Below are 22,998 nucleotides of genomic sequence, written 5' to 3'. Positions count from 1 at the left end.
AGTTGTGTGTGCCAAAGCAAAAAGAGACTCAAATACAATTGCTTCAATTTGGGTCTTCTTCTAAGTTCATTGAATGCTTACTCTCCATAGACTGATCATGGTGGGGAAGCAGTGATGAGCATAAAGAATCTCAAAATAAGAGAAGCCATGGAGGTCACAGAGGAAAAGATTTGACTGAGAAAGATAATCCAGAGAAAGAGGAAAGAGAACATGAGAGAAGCCTTTGTCTCTATGTCCACCTGATCCTCTCTACCTTCTCCATGTGGCAGTGGTAATGTCTTGTAGCACCACTTCAGCATCTTAAGCCCAGAACAAGAGAAGCCATATGCATATGCTCTTCCCTTTTTAATGTATACTATTCACCTTTTCCTTGCTTGACAAAGTGCCTAAGGTGGCCTTGTCCTCTGTCCGTTGTCACTGAGCTGATGGTGAGATAGAGTTTTATGGCAGAGAGTATATGGCAAAACAAAACTACTAACCTTATGACTTCCCAGAAGCAGAGAGAGAGAAAAGAAGAGTTCCTCAATGTATCCTTCCAAGAGGTGTTCTCCATGACCCACTTCATTCATTGAACCCCACCTCCTAGTAGCATCACCAACTGGTGACAAAGTTTTCAATACAAGTGTTCTTGGAGGCCATTTAAGATCCAAACCTTAGCCGGCGGTGGTGGCATACGCCTTTAATCCCAGCACTTGGGAGGCAGAGGCAGGCAGATTTCTGAGTTCGAGGCCATCCTGGTCTACAGAGTGAGTTCCAGGACAGCCAGGGCTATACAGAGAAACCCTGTCTTGAAAAAAAGAAACCAAGCAAACAAACAAACAAACAAACAAAAAAAAGAAAAGATCCAAACCTTAACAAGCTGGTTACAATCTACACGAGGCACTCAACTTGAAATTAGACGATGTTGCTGGGGATGTAGCTCGGTTGGCACAGTGCCTGCTTGAGCCTGCACGAAGCTCTGGGTTTCATTTCCAGGACCTCAAAAATTGGGCATGGTGGTCTGTAAACCCAACAGTTGGGAGACAGAGGCTGTAGATCAGAAGTTCAATGTCACCTTGGACTACAATGGCAAGTTTCAGACCAGCCTAGGCACAAAAGATCTTGTTTGTGGATACTTGGATACATGGATGAGTGGGTTGAGAGCAGGAGAGAGAAGGAGAGGGAAAGGGAGGCAGACAGAGAGACAGACATAGAGAATGACAAAGAGAGACATAGACAGAAATAGACAGAGAATAAGGAGGAGAAGAAAAAGGAGGAGGAGGAGGAGAAGGAAGAGGAGGAGGAGGAGAAGGAGGAGGAGGAGGAGAAGGAGGAGGAGGAGGAGGAGGAGGAGAAGAAGAAGAAGAAGAAGAAGAAGAAGAAGAAGAAGAAGAAGAAGAAGAAGAAGAAGAAGAAGAAGAAGAAGAAGAAGAGGAGGAGGAAGAGGAGGAGGAGGAGGAGGAAGAAAGAAGAAAGGGGAAGATGTGAGGGAGGGAGGAAGGGAGAGAGAGAGGGAGAAAAGAAGGAAGGAAAGAAACTAAAATTTCCTGTGTTAATTGAAGGGAGGAGAAGCTTGCTAAGCTTGTTAGCTATTGTGCTTTGGGGTCTTGGAATGTTCACCTTTTCCTACATGAGAGTATCTTATAGAAATGTCAGGAGCTAAGGAAAATGGAGTATGGGCTGCTTCCTTAGAATCTGTAAATTCGCAATTCCGCAAATACATTATGGCAGCTACATAATTGAAAGTAACAATGGAAGCAACAGCTGTGGAAGAAAAAGAAAAGAAAAGAAAAGAAAAAGAACTAGCCTGATATCCAGCGAAGTTACTCAGTTCACTTCACTGCTGTCTACTGTGCTTAAATTCTGTAAGAGCAAACACTCGCTGCCCTCTGGGTGTTTGGTATCAAGCCTGGTTTCCTATTAACTGCTCTTCTCTTTGGGGAGTCTTGGGAAATAATGGCCACAAAACCTATGTGGCCACACTTGGATGCCCCGCTTATCCTGTAGCCAGACTAATGAGAGGACAGTCAGTACTTACACGGGATGCATTGTGGAGCAGCAGAGGAGGACTGGACTGTGCCTGGGGCCCGCCCTTTGCTTCAGAGCAAGAACCTTGACAACGCCCCAGGCAGTCACACACCTGAGCTTACTCAGACACAATCCAAGCAATTAAATAGTAGCTGTCTAGAGAATCTCCCAGTTTCCCTCATTACAGCCTGCCCAGGTTCCTCCCAACAACCAAGACCATGAAAAGCAAGGGGTAGCTCCTAACTTGACAGCAAGCAGATGATTGAGAGAGAATTAGCCAGCTCACTGGGCACACAGGGACAGAAGTGAGCAAAGTGTGGGCGCCTGCTTCTGACCCCAGGGCTGCTAAGCCCACTCTCAATAGTGTCTGCTTTGCCCCTGGACAGCCAAGACTTTGGCATTTAACTCTTGGAGTTTTAAAGCCTGTTCCCTTTTATTTCTTAGGAATGCTTTCTTTTTTCATAAAATTTATTTATTGGCTTTTTGAGACAGGGTCTCACTCTGTAGCCCTGGTTGGCTTGAAACTCAATACGTAGAGTAGACTAGGTTGGCCTTGAATTCACAGGGCTCTTCCTACCACTGCTTTCCAGGTTCTGGAATTCAAGTTGTGTACCAATATGAGCTGCCTGACATGGGTACTAGAGACTGAATTACAGTAGTCTGCAAGAGCAGCAAATGTTCATAACCAGGGAGCCGTCTCTCCAGGCCCAAGAATGCTCTTTCTTAAGATGCCTGGAGCCTTGGAAGAGAGGTCTCACTCAGTTTTCTTTATTACCTGAGCTGATCAGTCATGATGGGTGCTTTCAAATCCCGGTTCGTTCACACAGAGCATCGCACTAAAATGACAGAATAGGATTAGGATTCATGTTTTCCCCATGTGGAGTCTAAGTAGGCTTCGTCCATTTTACTGCACTTGGTCCCCAGAGCTGGGGAGGAACATAGGCAAGAGCGTCTGGAGCCCTTCCCTTTGTGCGCTGCAACTTCACCTAAGAAACAAATTTTAGCTTTAGAGTTTTGCTTCTCCTCTGTTCTCTATTTATTGTCTCATCAAGATCTCCTGTTAATCACTGAACAGGGCGAAACACAGTATCTTTTCCAACTGCTCCTGCAACCTGAGGCTGCAAAAGGACTGGGTGAGATACGCAACCTAAATGCAGCCATTACCACTGGAATCTCTAGGTTTTTGCCTTCTTGAAGGAAAGGATTCGGTCAGGAGACATAGATGAAACAGAGGTTTATTTAACAAAGGAAAGCACACACCCAAAGAGGAAGTGGAGTAAACTGTCTCAAAGGGGAGGAGAAAGCAGCACAGAAGGTTGTAGATGATAAGGTTGCTTTTATGAATACTCATGATGTTATTGGAATATTCATGAGATAAGGTGGCCCTTTTTCCACTCCCAAAACATGTGGAAGAAATCTTCCTTTTAGGATATTGTTTCCCAAAATCCTCTAAAGAACTCATAAGGAGAATGTACTGGGTCTTTTTGTGTCAACTTGACACAAGCTAGAGTCCTTTGAGAGCAGGAAGCCTCAGTTGAGAAAATGCCTCCATCAGACTGAGCTACAGCCAAGCTTGTAGAGCACTTTTAAAATTCATGATTGATGGAGGAAGGCCCAGCCCCATTGTGGGTGGTGCCATCCGTGGACTCGTGGCCTTGAGTGTTGTAAGAAACCATGCTGAACAAGGCACAAGGAGCAAGTCACTAAGCAGCACTCCTCCATAGCTTCTGCATCAGCTCCTGCCTCCCGGTTCCTGCCTTGTTGAGTTCCTGCCCTGACTTCCTTCAATGGCCAACAGTGATGTGGAATTGTAAGTCAAATAAAAAATTTCTTTCCTATCCAACTTGGATTTCCTCTTTTTCTTTTCTTCTCTCTCTCTCTCTCTCTCTCTCTCTCTCTCTCTCTCTCTCTCTCTCTCTCTCTCTCTTTTTGTCCTGGAACTCATTCTGTAGACCAGGCTAGCTTCGAACTCAGAAATCCACCTGCCTCTGTCTCCCATTAAAGGCATGCTCTACCACTGCCTGGCTTCCTTATGTGTTTTATCTCAGCAATAGAAACCCTAACTAAGACAGGGAGTGTGGATGCAGCCTACTCCTTAGTCCACATGTGTGAGATGCTCAGGTACCTTGGTTTGTGCAGTAGGAAGGAGACATCACGTCTGAGATGAGGTGTATGTAGATTTTCCAGTCAGCTCCTATCTCTTTTGTGAGATATACAAGCACTCCTGGCTGGCTGTGGCTTAGAAAAACAGAAGCTTTAAATTTAAAAGCAGAATTTGATGATGCACCAAACAGCAGCACAGACAGGGAACAGGACGTGGGCTGTCTGCAGGATGTCCTTCTCCCAGTTCCACCATTCCTGTCTATCTCCTACCTAACAGCAGAGGCAGAACTCTGTTCCACTGCTGTGCCCTGACACCCAAGCAGGGGACAGAGATTCCCTCCGATTCACACATAGCTCATGGGTTTATAGGGTCACACAAAGCAAGACCCAGTCTCTAAACAGTTTTAGAAATAGAGTTCTTTACCTTTCCCCTAATTTCTGCTTCCCTGAGACAGGTCTTGTTATGTTGTCTAGGTTGACCCTGAGGTCAAGTGAGCTTCCTGCCTCCAACTTTCAAGCAGCTGAGACAATGCTCGTGTGCTACTACATGGGCCACTATCATTTCAACTTGCTATGTGTTATCCGTGTTCCAAGTTTTGGTCTTTGTTTAAATTTTCCCCCTGCAGTAGGCTCTGATTTTTCTAGAGACCAGCTTCTCCTCCTGTGGTGTTTCGAGTGATGATGTACCCCAGAGGCCCAGGCATTTGAACACATGGTCCCCAGCTGGTGGTGGTGTTTGAGGAGGTCAGGTTTGTGCAGCCTAGCAGGAGGAAGTCCATCATGAGGGGTCTGCTTTAAGAATTCAAAGTCTTGTCTTACTTCTAGTTGACTCTGTTTGCTTTATGCTTTTGATTCAGACTTGATCTCTCAGTCATGCCTGCAGCTTACTGCCGTGCCTCCTTGCCATGATGGACTCCCATTCCTCTGGAACTGTAAATCAAAATAAACTCCTTTAGGTTGTCACGATCATGCTGCTTTATCACAGAAAACTAATCAATGCCCCCCCCACTTATGACTGCTTGACCTGTCTTTGAGGTGAGTGACCTTTATTTCTCTAAGAAGGGAAAGGAAGATCTTATTTATTTTGTGGGTTTATGTATGGCATATGTAAAGAGGAATTGGTTCTCTCCTTCTACCATGTGGGTGGGATCAAACCAAGTTAGTTAGCCAGGTTTGCAAATGCATTGGTATCTAAGCCATCTTGCTGGCCCCAGGAGAGGAAGAGATCAACTGTGTTTCTGGTTCATGCTTCCCGCGTGTTCGATAGCAAGGCAAGAATACAGAAAAGGACCACAGTAGTCACAAGGGGGAGGAGCCTGAAATGAACCTTGCAAGAAGTGGATGTGAATATGTAGGCCAGCATGGTACTTCCTATAGACTGAATACTTCATGACTTGGTTTCCTGCTCTACCAGATGGAGATACAAATACTGTGTTACCCTCAACCACCAAGTCCAAGTGTTGGGAAGTAAACGATCACATTCATCTGATGTTGCAGTTTGGAGAGATGTAGACAAAGTATGGGATTTGTGACTTCATATTATTAGAGAAGCCTGAGCTTACATGCTTGCCCTCTAGCTGTGGGATAGTTCCCTCTATGTCATGACATATCAGGGTCTTGGTGCTAGATTCCCCAGCCTTCACAACTGTGATCAACAAATGAATGAATGAATAATTCTTCATAAGTTGCCAACCCTTGGGTATTTTGTTACAGCAGTGGAAAATAGACTGAGGCAAACTTATTTCTCATAGACTGTCCATAAAAATTAAAATATATAGGATATGCTAATTAATGTCCACATCCTGTAGATAAAGAATTTGGAAAGGGTGGTGGTTTCGAGACAAACAATTCTGTTTTAATTGCCTGAACTATGGTCCAGGAGCTTCAGTGGTTCCGTGTAGGAATCATCATAGGAGTTAGAGAGAAATCTCAGTGGTCTTGAAGACCAGACTTTGAATCTCAGCACTTATGTAACAAACCAGGTGTCCAGCAAACACCAAAGGATCAGATAGTCATGTAACTTCTGTGAACACATGCCTACAACATTCACAGACAGACTCACACAAATAAATTAGTCTTTTAAGAAAAGTATCATAGAAGAGGTCAATGCTGTTCTCCAGCTCCTGGCTCACATGTGCTAAGATCCTGAACTCTTGAAGGGATCTCTTTAAATGAATACAGTGAAAGCCTGTTCTCCACCCATTACAACAGACACAATCACACTTTACTCCTGTGGCTGTTTAAAAAAAAAAAAGAAAGAAAAAACAAAATATCATGGAGCACAATAAAACAGGACAACTTACTGGATTACTTCTTAAGTTAAAAAGAAAAGGGTGTTTGCCACACAAACCTAACAACTTGAGTTCAATACCCAGAACCCACAATGGAAGGTGGTCATGTGTATTGGTGTATATGTGCATGTGTACACAGATACACACATACACACACACTCACACACACACACACACACATTCACACACACACACACAAATAAAACTCAAAACTCAGTTTCAGGTATTTGCTACTTCAAGGAAAGTATATACTGAAGCACATCCTGAAAGGTCTGAGTAAGCTTATCTGAACTAATTATTCTGCTCTTTGGCTCTTGGACTTGTATTCAGGTCTTATTTTTTAAGATAAACTATGTGTTTTCAGACAGTCCAATATTTGGCACTCATTTGAGTTTCTTAGCTATGTTTCATTTGACTAAAGAGGATATCAATGTCTAAAGAAGGGACACCATATAAGAAGGGAGTTGTTACATGTCAGTCTTTGAACTACAAGCTCTCAGTGGCTGCAGATATGCTGCTGACACAGTTCAGTATAGAGCTTGCCTAATATGCACAAAGTCCTGGGTTTGATCCCCAGCACTATATCATACAGGGTGTTGGTGGTACACACCTGCAATACCAAGCACATCAGAGGTAGAAGCAAGAGGATCAGAAGTTCGATGCCATCCTTGCCTATATAATGAGTTTGAAGTGAGCCTGGGTACACAAGACCCTGTATTAGTTACTTTTGCTGTGATAAAATGCCATGACCAAAAGCAACCTGAACGAATTTATTTTGGCTTATGGTTCCGGGGGTCTAAGTGTCTACCGTGGTAGGACAGCATGACAGTAAGCAGCAGGCACAGCAGCAGGACCAGGAAGCTATGAGGTAACATCTTCAACCCCAGACATGCAGCATAGAGGGCCAACTGGAACTACACTAGGGCTGTGTAGTCACAAAGCCCGCCCTAGCGATGTGCTTCCTCTAGCAGTTCCATACTTCCTAAACTCCCCAAAGAGCCATCAACTTGGAACTCAAGGGTTCAAATACCCAAGCCTATGAGGGACATTTCTTATTCAAACCATCACAGACTCTGGGTCTCAAAAACATAAAACCAAAACAAGATAAAAAAAAAATTTTTAGAATACATACTTATGGAATGACCAAGTTCTATGAAATTAGCTATAAAAGAAGGACAAATGGTCACAATCCCCTCAGTTTATTGTGAACAAATGTTTGAATTTAATACTGAGGGAGGGTCTTCTACGTTAGGAATAGCATTATTTGTGTGTGTGTGTATGTGTGTAATGCCCAGGCTCCCTGAAATTATTCAGCAAATTTTGTGTCCATAAGATTATGTACATTTTCCCCCAAAATTGTATCTGTTCCCTCTTGGTTTGCTTGCTTGTTTGTTTAATATTTGCCCTTCTGGGGATTAGATAAGCCCAATAGCAAGGGTCTTATGTACACAACTGCTATGATCAATAGGGGAAAAATGGAGTCTGTTTTCTTCTGTGGCCATGGGCATGTGAGAAAGGATTAGCTTGGCTATCTGACTTTTGCAATTTAATGGATGTATTTGTGGTGGGATATTAGAGGTGACTTGTCTTGATCCAAAAATGCTAAATTTTTTAAAACCTGGACTATGTTTTCAAAAATCCAAGATGCATTTAGAAAAGCAAGGAAAAATAAATTCAGGCTGCTAGCTTGGCAGCTGGTCTGGATACAGTATTTTGCTCTGTTTACTCTGTCAGGAAGCCAGTTCCATTCGATTAAATTCTGAAATTAGAATGCATGCACGCTGGAAGATACCAAGCAGCTTCATGCTTTTACCCGTACGGAAAATGTGATTAAGGAAATGAACGCAGAAACTGTAGCGCCAGAAGAGATCAATGCAACAGCTGTATTCAACCAGGCTCGATGGGTTAGACCTTTACTTTATTAAAATGGATGGCTTTAGCAGAGAAACTGTGTCCACATCACAGTGCTGTTGTATTGCTCTGAGCTCGGTCTGAGAAAAGAGCCAAGTTGGAACTGCCATCCAATATTGTGGCAGTGGAGCAAGTGCAGATCTGTTCTCACTCCACAAAGCTAAAATTAAGCCAAAGGAGAGATAATTAAAGAATTTATATGCACAGTCTTCCCACATCAACATACTGGATTCTTTTCAAAATTGCTGGTATGTTCTAATTTGGCAGATTTTCCAGAATAAACTGCACAAAAACAACCTCAAAAGTCTCTGTGAGGTGGCGGCGGACAGTGGAGTGGCCCGTGATTACTAATTTATATGTGAAATGCAGTTAGAGAGACGACAAGACTAGATAACTCACAAAAAGAATTTCATTGTTCTTAGTTACATAGTTACCAGAGAGGAAAATATGAGTTTATTACAAAATACTTAAATTGTTGCTTATGATTGCCAACTCTTGACTTTGGCAGCAGAGTGCCGGTTAATGGACACTAGGTAGGTGAGAAGGAAGTGTGTCCTGAGAGATGTTGAGGTGGGGAATAACCTAATATGAGTTTATGGCAGAGAAGATCATTATTATGGACACTACATTCCAGGATGTACTCCTTGGGCTTCATGAGTTAAGAAACTCTTTCTAAGAACTTATAAATATGGTCAGATTCTTTGGAACACTTTCATGCCAAACAAGAAGCTGGTACAAAAAGCAGAATGCTGGCAATTTGAAATGCTCAGAGGAGCCCTGAGTACAAACATGCTATACCATACTATATACTATATGCTATATGATATAGATATACTATATAGATGTTTTCTTGGTCAGCTTGGCACAAGGGCTTGAAAAGCTGAGGGACCTCATTTGTTCATCCTATGTAGCTAAGACTCCATCCCCTCAGATTAAATGATGTCTGTTTTCCGACTTTATTAAAATGTAATTTATTTATAATAAATGTACTTACTAAAATTGTACTGTTTGATGGGTTTTGACTGTGGTATATGCTCATGCAATAATCATCATCATTCAACGTAGGATGTTCTCATTCTTCATACAATTTTTATCTTTTCCCACTCAAACTCCATCCTCAAGCAATCACAGATTGACTTTTGCCAAGACAGAATGTAGATAAAATTGTACAATAAAATTTCATATCCAGTTTTTAATTGTATAGGACAAAAATGTGCTTGTAACACTGGTGAAATTCCCATATCCAAATATTCAGAAACCTTTAAGTGTCTACATGGGATGGCAAATGAGGGGTGGCAAGCACAAATGGCTTGAGGGGTTAGGCAGGTAACTGAAACGTGCGATAGAAGTAAGGAGAGGTAATGGAAAATTCATGTCCTGTCAAAAGGCATTCAGGTGTAGTTTTAGTTTAAATATGTGCTGGCAAAATGGAGTCAAGAAAATAAGGGAGTCAGAGAATATGTGTAGAATAACATTACTTGTATTGTTCTAAAGCAGGTGAAACACTTTATATTACACTTAGGGATGTGCATAGAGTGAAAGTGAGTTAAAAATAAGGAAGGGAATGAAAAACAATTTCACACAGTGGTTATGTGTATCTGGGGGAGATGCAGGCTAGTTATCACAGCAAGTTAAAGTGGGGATTTAAATTGTAGGGTATTATTTACACCGAAGGATAAAGTGACGGCATGGCCTCTGGCAGCAATTTACTTAGCCTCTTTTGCATGTAGTGAATACTTTGTAATTCATCTTTTAAAAAAGAAGAGAATGTTAGGAGAGAAACCCATGAAGATTTGGCTACTGGCTACTCTGGGAATTAGCTTAGAGGCCAGGATGGCTGATCAAATTTCAACCCCTACTCTACACTAAATTGCTTTTTCCTTTGGACAGTGTAGCAGAGAACTACCAAAGGCTAAATAACAGTCCTCTGCCAGTTTTAACAGCCCTCCAGCTAAGAATGGTTTGTATATTTTAAGCGATGAGAAAAACTACCCTCAGCTACTGCCTCGGAGCTATGACTGGCTTTGGAAAGAACTCAGTGAGTCTCTAAGGTAAAGCTAATCAATGAAGCTGCACTTACACACCAAACCGAGAGGATGACCTAGTTATTTCAACAGCAACGATCAGTCTTCGGGCTAGAGAGATGGCTCATAGGATCCAGGTTTAGTTCCCAGCACCCACACAGAACAGCTCATAACTGCTTCTAACTCCAGTTCCAGGGAATCTGACAACCTCTTCTGGCCTGTGCTGCTTCCTACAAGCACGTGGTATGCATAACTGCACACAGACACACAAATAACCATCAAAACACAAACAAAGCCAACAGCTACCAGCCTACCTGCTCAAACTTTTCGATGCTTCTTGTGTTGTCAGAGCAAGCCACAGACAGCTCCTATAACCACACACATTTTCAGTTGACTTATTTTCTCTGCTCCAACTAGAGTCTAACAGCATCTTATGGACCAGGATGAAAGACTTCCCCCCACCCCCGCAATATTTCAAAAGTCATTTAACTGTGCAGTTGAGGAGCTTCCACCTAAATGTCAATTGCAAGCAATTAATTTGCAATGTAATGACAGGCTGAAAGGCAAATATCAAGAGGGGAGTTTAATAGTATTGTCTAAGTGCTTTCCAAGCAATGAATATACTCAATTAAAGCCATATGCTCAGAGATTCTTATCAGTATTTGGCAGTATCTATGTGTATGAGAAGACATTTTCAAAGATGAAATACATAAAACCTCATTAAAATTCTGTGTTAACAGATGAGCGTTTGCTGCTGATTAGATGATATAAGGAACACAACTTTGAACTTGTTAAATGAAATGCTATCCACTGCCCCCTCCAAGAATTCCATTTTCTCTTTAGAATTACAATGAGCTGGATTCAATTCCTCATATATGTGAATATGGAGGCCACAGGAAGATGTCTGGTGTCTTCTTTCATTGCTCTCTGCATTGTCTCCTGGAACAATGGACAGCCCCTCACTGAACCTGAGGCTGGGCTTTAGCCAGGGCAGTTAGGAAGCATGCTCCTGTGATCTGCCTGTCATTGCTCAGCAGCGCTGGGTTTACAGCCCTATGTAGCCATGCTCATCTTTGGGTATTGGGGATCTGAAATCAGGTCCTCGTGCTTCTATAGCAAGGCCTCTTCAAACCACTGGGTCATCTGTCCAGTCCCTCAATTACTCTTATGTTTTGAACTTTATCAGAATAAAAATTTTGAAAATTTGTTCTTTCTTATGTAGTAAGTTCTTGATGTCCTACTGGGAAAAATAAACTTAAATTGTGGGGGTCTGAAAAACTCATCACATCAGAAATGATATGAAAGGATTATAAAAAAAAAAACCATACAGTGGGAGAGATAGAAACAGTAAGTAAATTCTAAGTGAGAGAGAGGAAGGGCAGCACCTTGAACAGAACCAGGAGCCCTTTCCTAACAGTTGCTTGGCCTAGTCTTGTGGATCCTATCTAGATGAGAAAGAGGTGGGCATCTCCTTAGCTTGCTAAGTAGAAAAATTTACAACACCATTTTTCCTTCCTGCATTCGACCACAGGGAGTCAGGATCTGGATATGTGTATAAAGCATTGCAAGTCTCTGGGGTTGGCTCTAAGCATCAGAGTCTAGTTGTTAAAGACTGGGAAGATTTGCTACATGTTTAGTCTTTTTGTTTTTATGCCTACCCAGGTCTTCTCTGCTTCTTGGCTCATAATATCTGACATGCAACTGGATCTTTACAACTCATCACTCATATTGTGATGACTGGATACAGCAGCCTCTGTGAAATGGTTAGCAACAACACAGAGTGGAGTGGGTGACCGCAGCCTGTACCAATCATCTAATCTGGGCATGCTCTATATGCCGCCATAGCCTTTCTTAATTATCAAATAGAGAAAAATTTAAATGTATTCACACACATAAGCACTGAAATCTTGGATTAGGATCTAACTTTCTTTTGCAGTCCCAGAGTCAGGGTGATTGAAAATAGAAGCAAACTTTGAAGCACAAGCTTTACTCTTATACATCTACTCCAGGGAGATCATCTTAGAGCAAAGTGCTAACAAGTCCTGTCCTGATGGCTCAGAAGATGGCTTGCTAGGTAAGTGGTGCTTGCCACCAGGCCCAAGGACCTGAATTCCATCTCTAGAACCCATTTGGATGACAGAATTGACTTGGAGAGTTGTCCTCTGGTCTCCACACAGCTGCCATGGCACTCAAGTGTTGCTCGAGTACACATGCTAAATTCAAAGAAAAAATAGTTCCCCTGCCTTCTTGGAATGTTCCTTCTTCAATTTTGATTCCAAGGAAAAATAGCCTATGAAACTTATTCATTTATTAAACAAGCACTATCTTCTCTTGATTTTATGTGTGTGTGTGTGTGTGGCATGTTGAATATCCCCAGAAAACTTACATTAGATGAAATAGAACAGGTTATATTTATCCCTGCAGTTGGGTGTGAAAGATTATAACAAATAATTGAACAAAGGAATGCTCCAGGACAAAGAAAAAACAAAGATGGAGGGTAAATAGGCGCTTGGTAGGCACAGTATTAAATGCTGATTACACCTCTCCAGCCCAGCAAATCCATATACTTTATTTTCCTGTTTAACCTGCTTAAAATTGGTTCTTAAAATGTAAATAATCTTTACATTTATTAAGTTTAATTGAGAGGAAAAGGATGACAAGGAAGTTGGTTATGAGGCAGACATGAACAACCACCTATGGGAACTAGAAGGCCTGACAATGCAGATTTGTGAGATCATAGAAAGCTTTTATGTATGTATCTTGGATTGTGAAAGTTCTTAGTCACCATGTTTCAGGAACTCTCAGGTCTTTGGGAACCCAAAGGCAAATGTTTTTCTGCCTATTAAAGGAATGCTGTCCTCAGATAGATGTTTCCAGGGAAAGAATCCAACTAAAGCATTATTCAATAAAAATTACAGTATCCTCAAGAAACAACTATACTTCCCTCTCTACATGAAGTGGCATCATCATTAGTAACACCAGTCTTGATCCTGTGCTAGGGGGTCTGCAGGTGTCTGCATATTGTCTGCTCCCTTCCTTCCAACAGGACATTGATAGGTTCAGTTCAGTCCTCTACAGCTTAGGTCTCTGTACCTTGATGACCAAACTATTTGCTCAAGAACACTCTGGAAACTTATTAAAATCTGCCCCACTCTATAAATGGGTTTTTAATACATGAGGTGGGGTTCACTAAATCTTTACCAGTGTCTCCAGTTGTTCTAGCACAAGAGTATATCTCTCTGGGAAGGAAGTATGCAAAAGTTAAGTGTATGGATAAGCTGTCAAACACTACTTCAAATGATAAGTGATGCTTCCTCTACGAAGATATCTGAACTTTTAATGTCCTTCCTAAGGTCATAAAACACTCATCACTTGCCAAATTCATTGTCATTGTATCATTTCCATGGTAGTAGCATTTATTTCTAGTGAAGGATTTGAAAACAGACTTTGAGAAACACTGAGTGGCTGTGAAGAAACAAGGAAGAAGGGAAATGAAAGGAGTGTTAGGGGAAGAGAGACACCGTGAGTCCAGCTAAATATATGTGAGGTGATGGAAGCCATCCAAGGAACACAACAAATATACATAATATAGATCAGCTGAGGAAGACCATGCAAGTGAAAGCGGGCAGGCAATGGCAGGGTATCCATGGAGCAGCCATATTCAAAATTATGCATTTGGTTGGCTAAGACAACAGGCAAAGTTTTTTTTTTTTTTTTTTTTTTTTTTTACAGAAATTGAGAAGACCAAAGATGTAGCTTAACGGAATCTGAATAAAGGGACTGGGTGCTTGAGCCTTGGCTGGAAAGACGGGGTTCTTTGGATGACCACTCTTCTTGAATTTCTCTCTCTTCTTCCTTCCCTATTTTTCTTCAGTTGCCCTTGTAAACACCATCTAGCACTAAGGAAAATCATCAGTCTCCTTTTGCTACTATGTGTGTGTACACATGCACATGCTGTTAAGTAGAGATCAGAGGTCAACCTCTGAAGGCAGGCTCTCCTTCCATTGTGGGAGGCAGGGATGACACTAAGGTGGGTAATCTGGGCTGTCTGAAAGCTCTTTCTCTCAATGGCTCCCCCCTAAATGTTTTCTTAGAATTTTAATTCTTTACTGAAATCATGCTAATATGAGCCCACTTCAACATAAGCTATCCAGCGGCTTAACCGCAGCTGCTAACTTTCCAGACTACTCTTTGAAGAGTAGTTTAGGATCAGCATTACCAACACTGCAAGGACACTCACATTGTTTTCCAACTCAGTATCTGTTCTTGGGAACATTTACTTGTTCATTTGGGGTAACTTCAAAGGTTTACGCCAGTTCCAACTTCCTTCTTTGTGACACACTATACCTGACACTTCTACACATACTAAGAACAAGGATTTGGATATCCATGGACTCTCACTTAAAATAATGGAGAGTTTATGTGAAGGCTTTCTTCCTTCCAAAGGAAACACAATAAACCTTGTTACACTATCATTCAACCAGTGCCTGCCTCCTGATGACCATATATACACCAGAACAGAAATGGAGTCCACTCCCTCTAGGTCCTCCCTTGCACAAATGTACTTTTCGGTTTTGGGGTGCTGAGTCTTTGAGCCTGGTGTTGTCTTGAATTAGGACCTTCCTTCAAGGCAGTGTCCTCATCTGCTGAGGTGCTAAACCTTTATCTAAGACTTTTTAATCCTTACTTTTCAATGTCTAACTTGAAGGAAAAGCAACTTTTTAGTACAGAATTGGAGGTTAAATGGCTAGACAGGAAGTCCTTGAGCCCTAGTTACACTTAGGATTTGATAAAATCAAAAGGACTCAGCATCTTCTTAATTCTCTGGCAGCTAACTTAGTGCCTTTTGAGGTGGCATTTCCTTACAGACATCTAAGTTTCAGGACTGCACTGTTTTTCCAGCTTCACTTCACCATTCCTCCCCAGTCTAAAACCCACAGTATATATTTGCACTTGTTTTCTCAATTGTTTGTTTTGGTTAAAGCTCTGTTAACTTCCTTTTAGGTATCGGGGACAGTTAACTACTGTAAGTGGGTGTCTGTTGCAAGTTTCAAAGGACCTCAGCTAAAAGACCTTGGAGAATCCACCTCACTTTCAGATTACCCCAGCAAAGAAATTAAAGTACAATATCCTTCTTACAGGCTGGTGTGATAATCAAGTAGCATACTATAAAGCTCCATGTGAGTAAGGCCACCTATCTACCTTGTTCACTACTTAATTCTAAGTGCCTAATGCAGGCAACAGCAACCACAGGATAATTCAATTGCTCAACCTACTGAGCAACAAATACCCTTTAGCACAATACTATACTCAATAAAAAGTAGTTAGTATTGTTTCTCCCCTTTGTCACAATTTCCATCTGCAGATGTGGTTCTAACAATCCCAGTGCAGCATGTGGCAGTTTGCTTTATTTCATTTTAAGTAAGTTCAAATAGACAAGGGTCTGAAAACAAAATAAAAAAAATTCCACAAACTTTCTTCCAATACCACTTTGGGGAATACATGGATAAGAGAAAAATAGTAGCATAGGAATGATCAGCCACTTAAGAGAACCATAAAACAGTTATCATGGGAAGCTATCTTTATTGGTTAGTAAAGAATGGCATTACTATACTTAATAAGGTCTAGTGTGGCTGTTACCTATTATCTTCTCCATCCAGAATGCACTTCTGGCTCTTGTGGATGTGTGAAGTTCACCTGCTGCTGGGTATACACCTATCACTGGGGACAATTAGGTAGGATTTCCAGTTCTAGACCAACCTGGGCAACACAGCAAGACCATTTCAGTAGTTTTATAAAACCAGTCTAAGATTAAAAGAGTAAATATGTCAAGTGATCACAGTGAGCAGAAAACAAATGACAAGTGACAGTGATTCGACTTAGATCCCACCAGCGTATTTTTGTGACAGTAGACCCACACTAATGAAGTTAGAGTTGATTAAATGATATGGCACATGTAAATGTTCATTTGAAGTCTTTGGAAAAGTATGCTGCACATTTGGCTTAACTTGGAGAGTACTTGCTTTTGGTTTAAGATTGGAGTCTGACCAGGCCTGGTGGAGCACGCCTTTAGTCCCAGCACTTGGGAGGCAGAGGCAGTCATGACTGTCAGCTTCAGGATAGCCAGAGCTACAAAGTGAGACACCCCACCCTAAAAGATTGGGAGTCTATAGATATTTATAAAACAAAACAAGACAAAACAGAAGGGGGTTGTAGTTAGGTGGTGAGGAAAGGCATAAAGATAAAGCAATGTGATAAAGGACATTTGTCCTCAACAGGAATTCAAGGGTAGTCGGGGTAAAGAGGCAGTGACAAAAAGTAATCAGGGATGACTGTGGAACTCAGATACAGCTGGATTCCACATTGAGTGAGATACTCAAGCCTGGTGTATGGCTCTCAAGCGCCTGTAAATGCCAGCACCTGGGAGGCCTAGGCAGGAAGATGAGTTCAAGACCATCCTTAATACGTGGCATAAGACTCTATATCATTCACAACTAGTCACCAAGCTTTGTGATTACCTAAGGAAACCCTTCCTGCCCTCTTCTTGGCCCCATATGGATGGATATTAAGCCCCTCAACTATGTAACACTGCTTCCCGAGTCTTGAGATTAAAAAATGTATGTCACTATGCCTGGCTATACTTTTCTTTGATAGCCTGTATTAACCGCTCACATCAGTGAAAATACGTCAGTAAAAATAAAACTGCCGTAACACCAAGACATGATTTTTGGAAAGGCCTTGTTTGCTAGCTAAGTGAGGGGAGGCATTCGTTCTACGCTGAGATTCGGGCTGCGAGAGCAGGTCCCAAAGCAACCAGACGCTGCTGCAGCACACTTCTTAAGAGGTCGAGCTTGACGCCTGGGATCGGGTAAGGCGAGAATCTGCCTTGGCGGCTTCGGCTACGGCTGCGGCCACCGACAGGCACTCGACGTCTGTCGGTCCGAACGCTGGGTCGCGCTGGTGGCCGAGGTCCTGGCTGATTCGGATCAAGCCTAGTAACCAGGAAGCTATCTCCGGAGACCATCGCCCAAGCCATGGCCGAAGGGTTGAGATCTCCTTGGGAGGATCGGTGGGCTATCCTGTTGGCTTGATCGCCGGCGGACAGCGACACCGAGTTCTGGGCCATCTTCAAACACCGCCTGCAGTGTTTGCTAGACGAACGTCGATCAAACTGGGCCCTCGGCAGCGCTGCAGATCACTCCAGCCCGAGTCGGACGCAGCCGTTACCAACCCCAGGCGCCATTTTCCGTGTAACGGCGGAAGGAGCAGCAGCCGGAAACGGGCGCTTGCCCCGCGCGCATGCGTGGCTCGTCTGCGCTCGCGCAGGACGGGCGTTTACGTCGTGACGTCTGAACGAGAGGACGTGAGTGTTTCTGAGAGTGCGCAGTAGGGTCGTTCGGCCGCGAGCGGGCAGCCTAGGCCGGAGACTGGAACGGCTGGGCGATGGGGGCGGCGGCCGCAGAGGCCGACCGCACTCTGTTCGTGGGTAACCTGGAGACGAAGGTGACAGAGGAGCTCCTCTTCGAGCTGTTCCACCAGGTAAGGGGCGGGCGCGGTCCTAGGGCGGCTGCGGCTTTCACGGGCCCGGCCAAGGAGCGGAGCGCGCCAGGCCGGAATTCCAAGGCGTTCGGGCCAAAAGTGACGCAGATGATGGGGACATCTGCGTCGCCACCCCTGTGAAGTCCAGGGATCCGAGGTGGAATCTCAGTATGGCTTTCCTTTTTGTCTGGGTACCTCGCCTTCCCTTTCGAGTTAATTGGCCTTTGCTTTGTCGCACAAGTTGAGTGTCCGTGTCTATTTCCGCTTAACTTCCGTGGGAAATTGCAGACGTTAAAGTGTTTTTTAAAACTCCGTAAACATAACGTAGAAAAGCAGGACTGGCATGTGAATCTAAAAAGTGTGAATAATTCTACCTGTCCCGTTCCTTCTTGCTTTATGACTCAATAGCTGGTTATGTTTGAGTAATAGGTGCGGAAGGGGTCCCACCCCCACCCCAGCCTTCGGTAATCGAAGAAAATCCACTTTGTAAATAAATATTTGTGTTTCCATGCAGTGGGAAAATGATAGCTGTTGGTTGCTTTGTTAAGACATCACACAGTCATGTGAGATGGAGATTTTATATTGTACTTTATATTTTTGGTCAATATTGTAAATAATGTAGTTAAAAAAAAACTTTCCTCAGATAATCTCGGTTTCAGTCGGAACTAGAATTATTTTTACTAAAAGGGAAGTAGATGTCCAGCCCTTGCCTGGACATTCTGTTTTTGATGAGGTCTTGATTATATACCTTTTGTTTAAAACTTGTGTTCTCTTCTTTATAGTATTTGAGACAGAGACAGTCTCTGTAGCCTTGGTAGCCCTGGAACTCCGAGGCTGACTTTGAGCTGGTCCTCCTGCCTGCATCTCTTGACATCTGACAATACAGGCATGTGCCACCATGACAGGCTTGCATTCTCCTTTATTTCTGAAATTTAAATGTTTTCCTGAAATTGCCATGTTTAAGTTCTGAATATTTTTCTTTGCAGGCTGGGCCAGTAATAAAGGTGAAAATCCCAAAAGATAAAGATGGCAAACTGAAACAGTTTGCATTCGTGAATTTCAAACACGAAGTGTCTGTTCCTTATGCCATGAATCTTCTCAATGGAATCAAACTTTTTGGGAGGCCTATCAAAATTCAGTTTAGATCAGGTAATGGCTCAGATATTGTGGTAACAGGGAGGGAGTTTTTGGTTTCTTTTGCTTTCAGTTTACTATTCTGGTTTGTTTTTTGAATCAGGGTTTCAGGTATTATGGGCTAGCTTCAGACTCACTGTGTAAGGCATATATGGCTTTGAACTCTTGATCCTCGGGGTATACCTCCCAAGTGCTGGATTTCTAGGTGTCAACTCCATACCAGACTAATATTCTAAAGATAGGGAGTAGGGAGTTGATGATGATGAAAATACTTTAAATTTTGCTATTTCCTATGGCCAGGTTGTTTGTTTCTTCATTAAGTAGTATCAGGTTTGAAATGCTTTCTTTTGCATTTCTGGTATTATGTACTTAAGAAACTGTGAGGCAGTCCATAACAATTTGAGTTTAGTTTGGTGGGAGTTGGTGTTGCGTTTAAGCTGTTTATTTCTTTTGGAGTAATTTAGATTGGAGGAAGCATTTCAAATTATTGTTGGGCTTTTTGGTTTTCAATTAGAATTTTTGAAATTCTTCATTTTAGGAAGTAGTCACGCCTCTCAGGATGCCAGTATGTCATATCCCCAGCATCATGTTGGAAATTTAAGCCCTACCTCCACATCTCCTAACAGGTACTGTTCTCATTCACTATTAAAGTCATTGATCAGAAAATTCCTGAGGTAAAGACCTGAGACCGGACCAGTGAATAGCTTCCTTCATAACGGCTCTGCTGTTTGGCTGCTGTCTCTGCCAAATTCAGGGAACGCTTGTTTTCTGAGCAGACTAGAGACAGATTATATGTTTCTTTTGCACTAAATCAAGTACACTTTTATATATACACATTTGTAACTTGCATAGTTATGTCCTACCCACATGCACATGGATGGACTTGAAAGAAAAAATGTTATTTTATCACAATGGTACTATACTGTATCTTACTCCTCAAAGTTTTAAAGTTTTCAATTACCTCTATAGTAACTTTGTCACTATTAATTGTTTCTTTCCTGCATTTTAAGATCACCAAGTGCCTACTGGGCTGACTTAATAGAACTGGAGTGTAGATCTACCTCTGTCAATTGAGTCTTTAGTTTAATTTCTCTGGTTCTGTCCTTTGCAAGGAAAGAAAGATGAATAAAATGATCTCTGAAATCCCTGTAGCTATTGAATATTAGAGATAATACCATATTTACCTAACTGAATTTGTTCTCTTTGGGTGCTGATATATACATACAGTTTTTTTGATTTTGTTTATAAATTCCATAGAGCCATAATATGCCCATTCGTAAGTAGCTTTCACTTAAGAAAAATTGAACACATACCTGTCATGTATTGATTATCTCATCAGATCCTTTTCCACGTATGATCTCAATTACTCTTTGAAGCAACTGTAAAAAGTAGGATTTACTTACCTCTACTTTTTGGTGCAGAAAGTGTGGAATTGAGGTTAACTTGCCCAAATTTGAACCGCTTGTAGGTAGTGTGTGGAGACAAAGCTACATGGTGTGATCAAGCCCCAGTATGATATGCTGCCAAGTGGAGCTTCAAATCTAGATGTAGACACACACCTTGTGACTACTTGTTTAATTACTATAATGAGTTCTCCAGAAGGGGAATAGAAAGTACTTTGAAAGAATTTTAACAGCAAGAGAGGATGCAGATGGATGAAGAGCTGAAAGAAGCCAGTACAGTGAGGGCAGTGGGGGAGTTTGAGGAAGTGCACAAAGGCTGTGTCAGCGGCTAGGGCTACAATCAAGGTTTGTCCTAAAGAGGAGGAAAGCATTAAGTAAGATAAGAAGTTCCAGGTTTAGAGTTACGTGGTGACAGTGGGGAAGAATAAGGATGCATTAGAGGGGACAATAGTGAAAGTTCAGTAAGAACTATAGGCAGTAACCTTGTGGGGCTGTTGGATCAAGGCTGGTTTGGATGAAGGCATTGCCAAGGCTGGAGAGAATTAGAAGGCTGCTGTAAAGGAGCTCTTGGAAAGAGGAATTATCAAAAGCAGTAGTTTGAAAAAGCCAGCTGAAATTAATTAGTGGTGTTTAAACACGTAACACTGAATTGAAATGCAAAGGTGTCCTCAGTCATTCACATAGCATAGTCAAAGGATCCTAAATGAAACAAAGATTTCCTTTCCCTTAGAGTTTCTTGGGAGGGCTGGGGTGGTGTGCTAGCTACACTTTTAGCTTTAATCATAGGCTAGAGCAGATCATTTTAATACACTGGCATAAAGTAAATTGTACTTTTTGCCCTTGTTAGCATCTGGACATATAATCTGCTCTGAGACACTCCTCCCCACAGAGACTAAAGGAGAACCCTTATTTTTCTTACCTTCGAATAGTCTAATCAACACCAAGACAATGAAATAAATGGTTATTTGTCCAGACCTTTACACTTTAATGACTCAGAAATACCTACTTAATTGCTCCAGTTTCAAAAAGGAAAATTTATAGTTTCTTTCCTCTGTTTATAGCTAGGTAATAAAATCTCAGTCTGAATGATTGTACTAATTAGCTTGAGGTCCAATGCATCTTTTCTCTATAAGGTCAAATAAATGCTTTAGGTGTGTGCTGATCATGTTGTCTTTGTATCTGCCCTTGTAGTGGTAAGAGGAAAGCTGTGTTTTCTTCCCAGAAAATGTCATGTTATGGAGCTCTGTTTGGTTTGTAGGTTCCTAGTTTGCTTACCCTGCACTAGACTTTCCCACAGTTGGGGCTCTTTGCCTCCAGGTAATCAGTCTTTACTTTTTACTTTAAATAGCTCCTTTTCAGAAAGACTGTCCCTGATCAGCCAACTTAAATTGAATGTCTTGCCTTTCCTCCAGCTCTCCCTGTCATGTATCATATAGAAGCTGTACTTATCCTAGTCATTTTCACCAGTGAGAAGCAGCTGGCTGGTGGTGTTTGCTGGATCATGAGCATTCTTGGTTTGTCTTTGCAGCTATGAAAGGACAGTGGGTAACGTGACTCCGCCAGCACAGATGGTCCAGAGGTCCTTTTCTTCTCCAGAAGATTATCAGCGGCAAGCAGTGGTAGGCAGGTCTCCCCTGCCCCAAGTTTAGTTGCTAAGACAAAGTCCTACTGAGTTAAAGGGCTCCTATTGTATCAAATAACATTTTACTTTTCAGTCAGTTTCATTCTCTAGGTGTGAATTAACTTTTTAAAAATTCTTAATACTTTGTTGAATATTTAGACTAGTGTGATGGTTATAGTTTTAGTAATTTAACATGCATCTTCTAGACCAACTTCCTTGAAGTGGTTTTTGTAGTATCATAAGACCTAGCCTAAAACCTAATTCAGCTATCATTTTTCTTACCTTTTTCGAGGCAGGGTTTCATTATGTAGCTCTGGCTATCCTGCAGCTCTGTATAGACCAGGCTCCCCTTAAACTCACAGAGATCTGCTTATGTTTGCCTCAGCTTTTATCAACCTGTAGCAGCTTCTAAGATGAACAAGCTATTTCTCTTGCTGTTACTTTTCTCAGAACCCAGTCTATATTCTACTATATACTTCTCCCTTGAAGTAGGTTCTTTTTGTTAAAGACATTATCTTAGCACTCAGAGATCATATGCTATCTTCACAGAGCTTTTCCTAATGCTAGTGAAGGTCTAGTTCTTTGTGTGTTACAGTGATTCATAGGATAGTCATTTCCAGTAATATCTTTAATTGTATTCTTGGAAGAAAGCAGTGTTTAAGTCTAAGTATCTGTGAGTAGACACTCTAAGGTGGACAACACTGTGGTATGTGCCACATTTAATCACATTCAGCATGGATGCATGCTGGCAAGGGTGATTTGGGTTTTCTTTTATTCTATATATCATTGACTAACTAAATGTGTATATATTGGCTTTGCAATCAAGAAGTACTTAGAGTTAATATTTCTTTTTTTTTCCCCCTCAGATGAACAGTGTTTACAGACAGATGTCATATGCTGGGAAATTTGGTTCTCCACATGCAGATCAGCTGGGATTTTCATCATCAGCTCAACCACATGGTCAT

General features: G+C 41.9%; 2 protein-coding genes across 2 annotated transcripts in view; one reads left to right on the top strand and one right to left on the bottom strand.

Moving 5' to 3' along the window:
* Positions 1 to 17,057: 17,057 nt before the first annotated feature.
* CUNH11orf71 (chromosome unknown C11orf71 homolog) lies at positions 17,058 to 17,731 on the bottom strand. The gene has a single exon (XM_031344727.1). It carries the CDS (start codon positions 17,460 to 17,462, stop codon positions 17,109 to 17,111), a length of 354 nt encoding a protein of 117 aa, XP_031200587.1. The 5' UTR covers positions 17,463 to 17,731; the 3' UTR covers positions 17,058 to 17,108.
* Rbm7 (RNA binding motif protein 7) overlaps positions 17,687 to 22,998 on the top strand; it is a 13,678-nt gene continuing 8,366 nt past the window's right edge. Inside the window, exons 1-5 of the mRNA XM_031345689.1 lie at positions 17,687 to 17,875; positions 18,862 to 19,024; positions 19,548 to 19,635; positions 21,941 to 22,031; positions 22,900 to 22,993. Of these exons, the coding sequence (XP_031201549.1) occupies positions 17,780 to 17,875; positions 18,862 to 19,024; positions 19,548 to 19,635; positions 21,941 to 22,031; positions 22,900 to 22,993 (532 nt within the window). The 5' untranslated portion in view covers positions 17,687 to 17,779. The remainder of the gene's footprint in view (positions 17,876 to 18,861; positions 19,025 to 19,547; positions 19,636 to 21,940; positions 22,032 to 22,899; positions 22,994 to 22,998) is intronic.

This window comes from Mastomys coucha, unplaced genomic scaffold, assembly GCF_008632895.1.
Source record: "Mastomys coucha isolate ucsf_1 unplaced genomic scaffold, UCSF_Mcou_1 pScaffold23, whole genome shotgun sequence".
Taxonomy (NCBI): Eukaryota; Metazoa; Chordata; class Mammalia; order Rodentia; family Muridae; genus Mastomys; species Mastomys coucha.
This window is presented reverse-complemented; position numbering and strand designations above follow the sequence as displayed.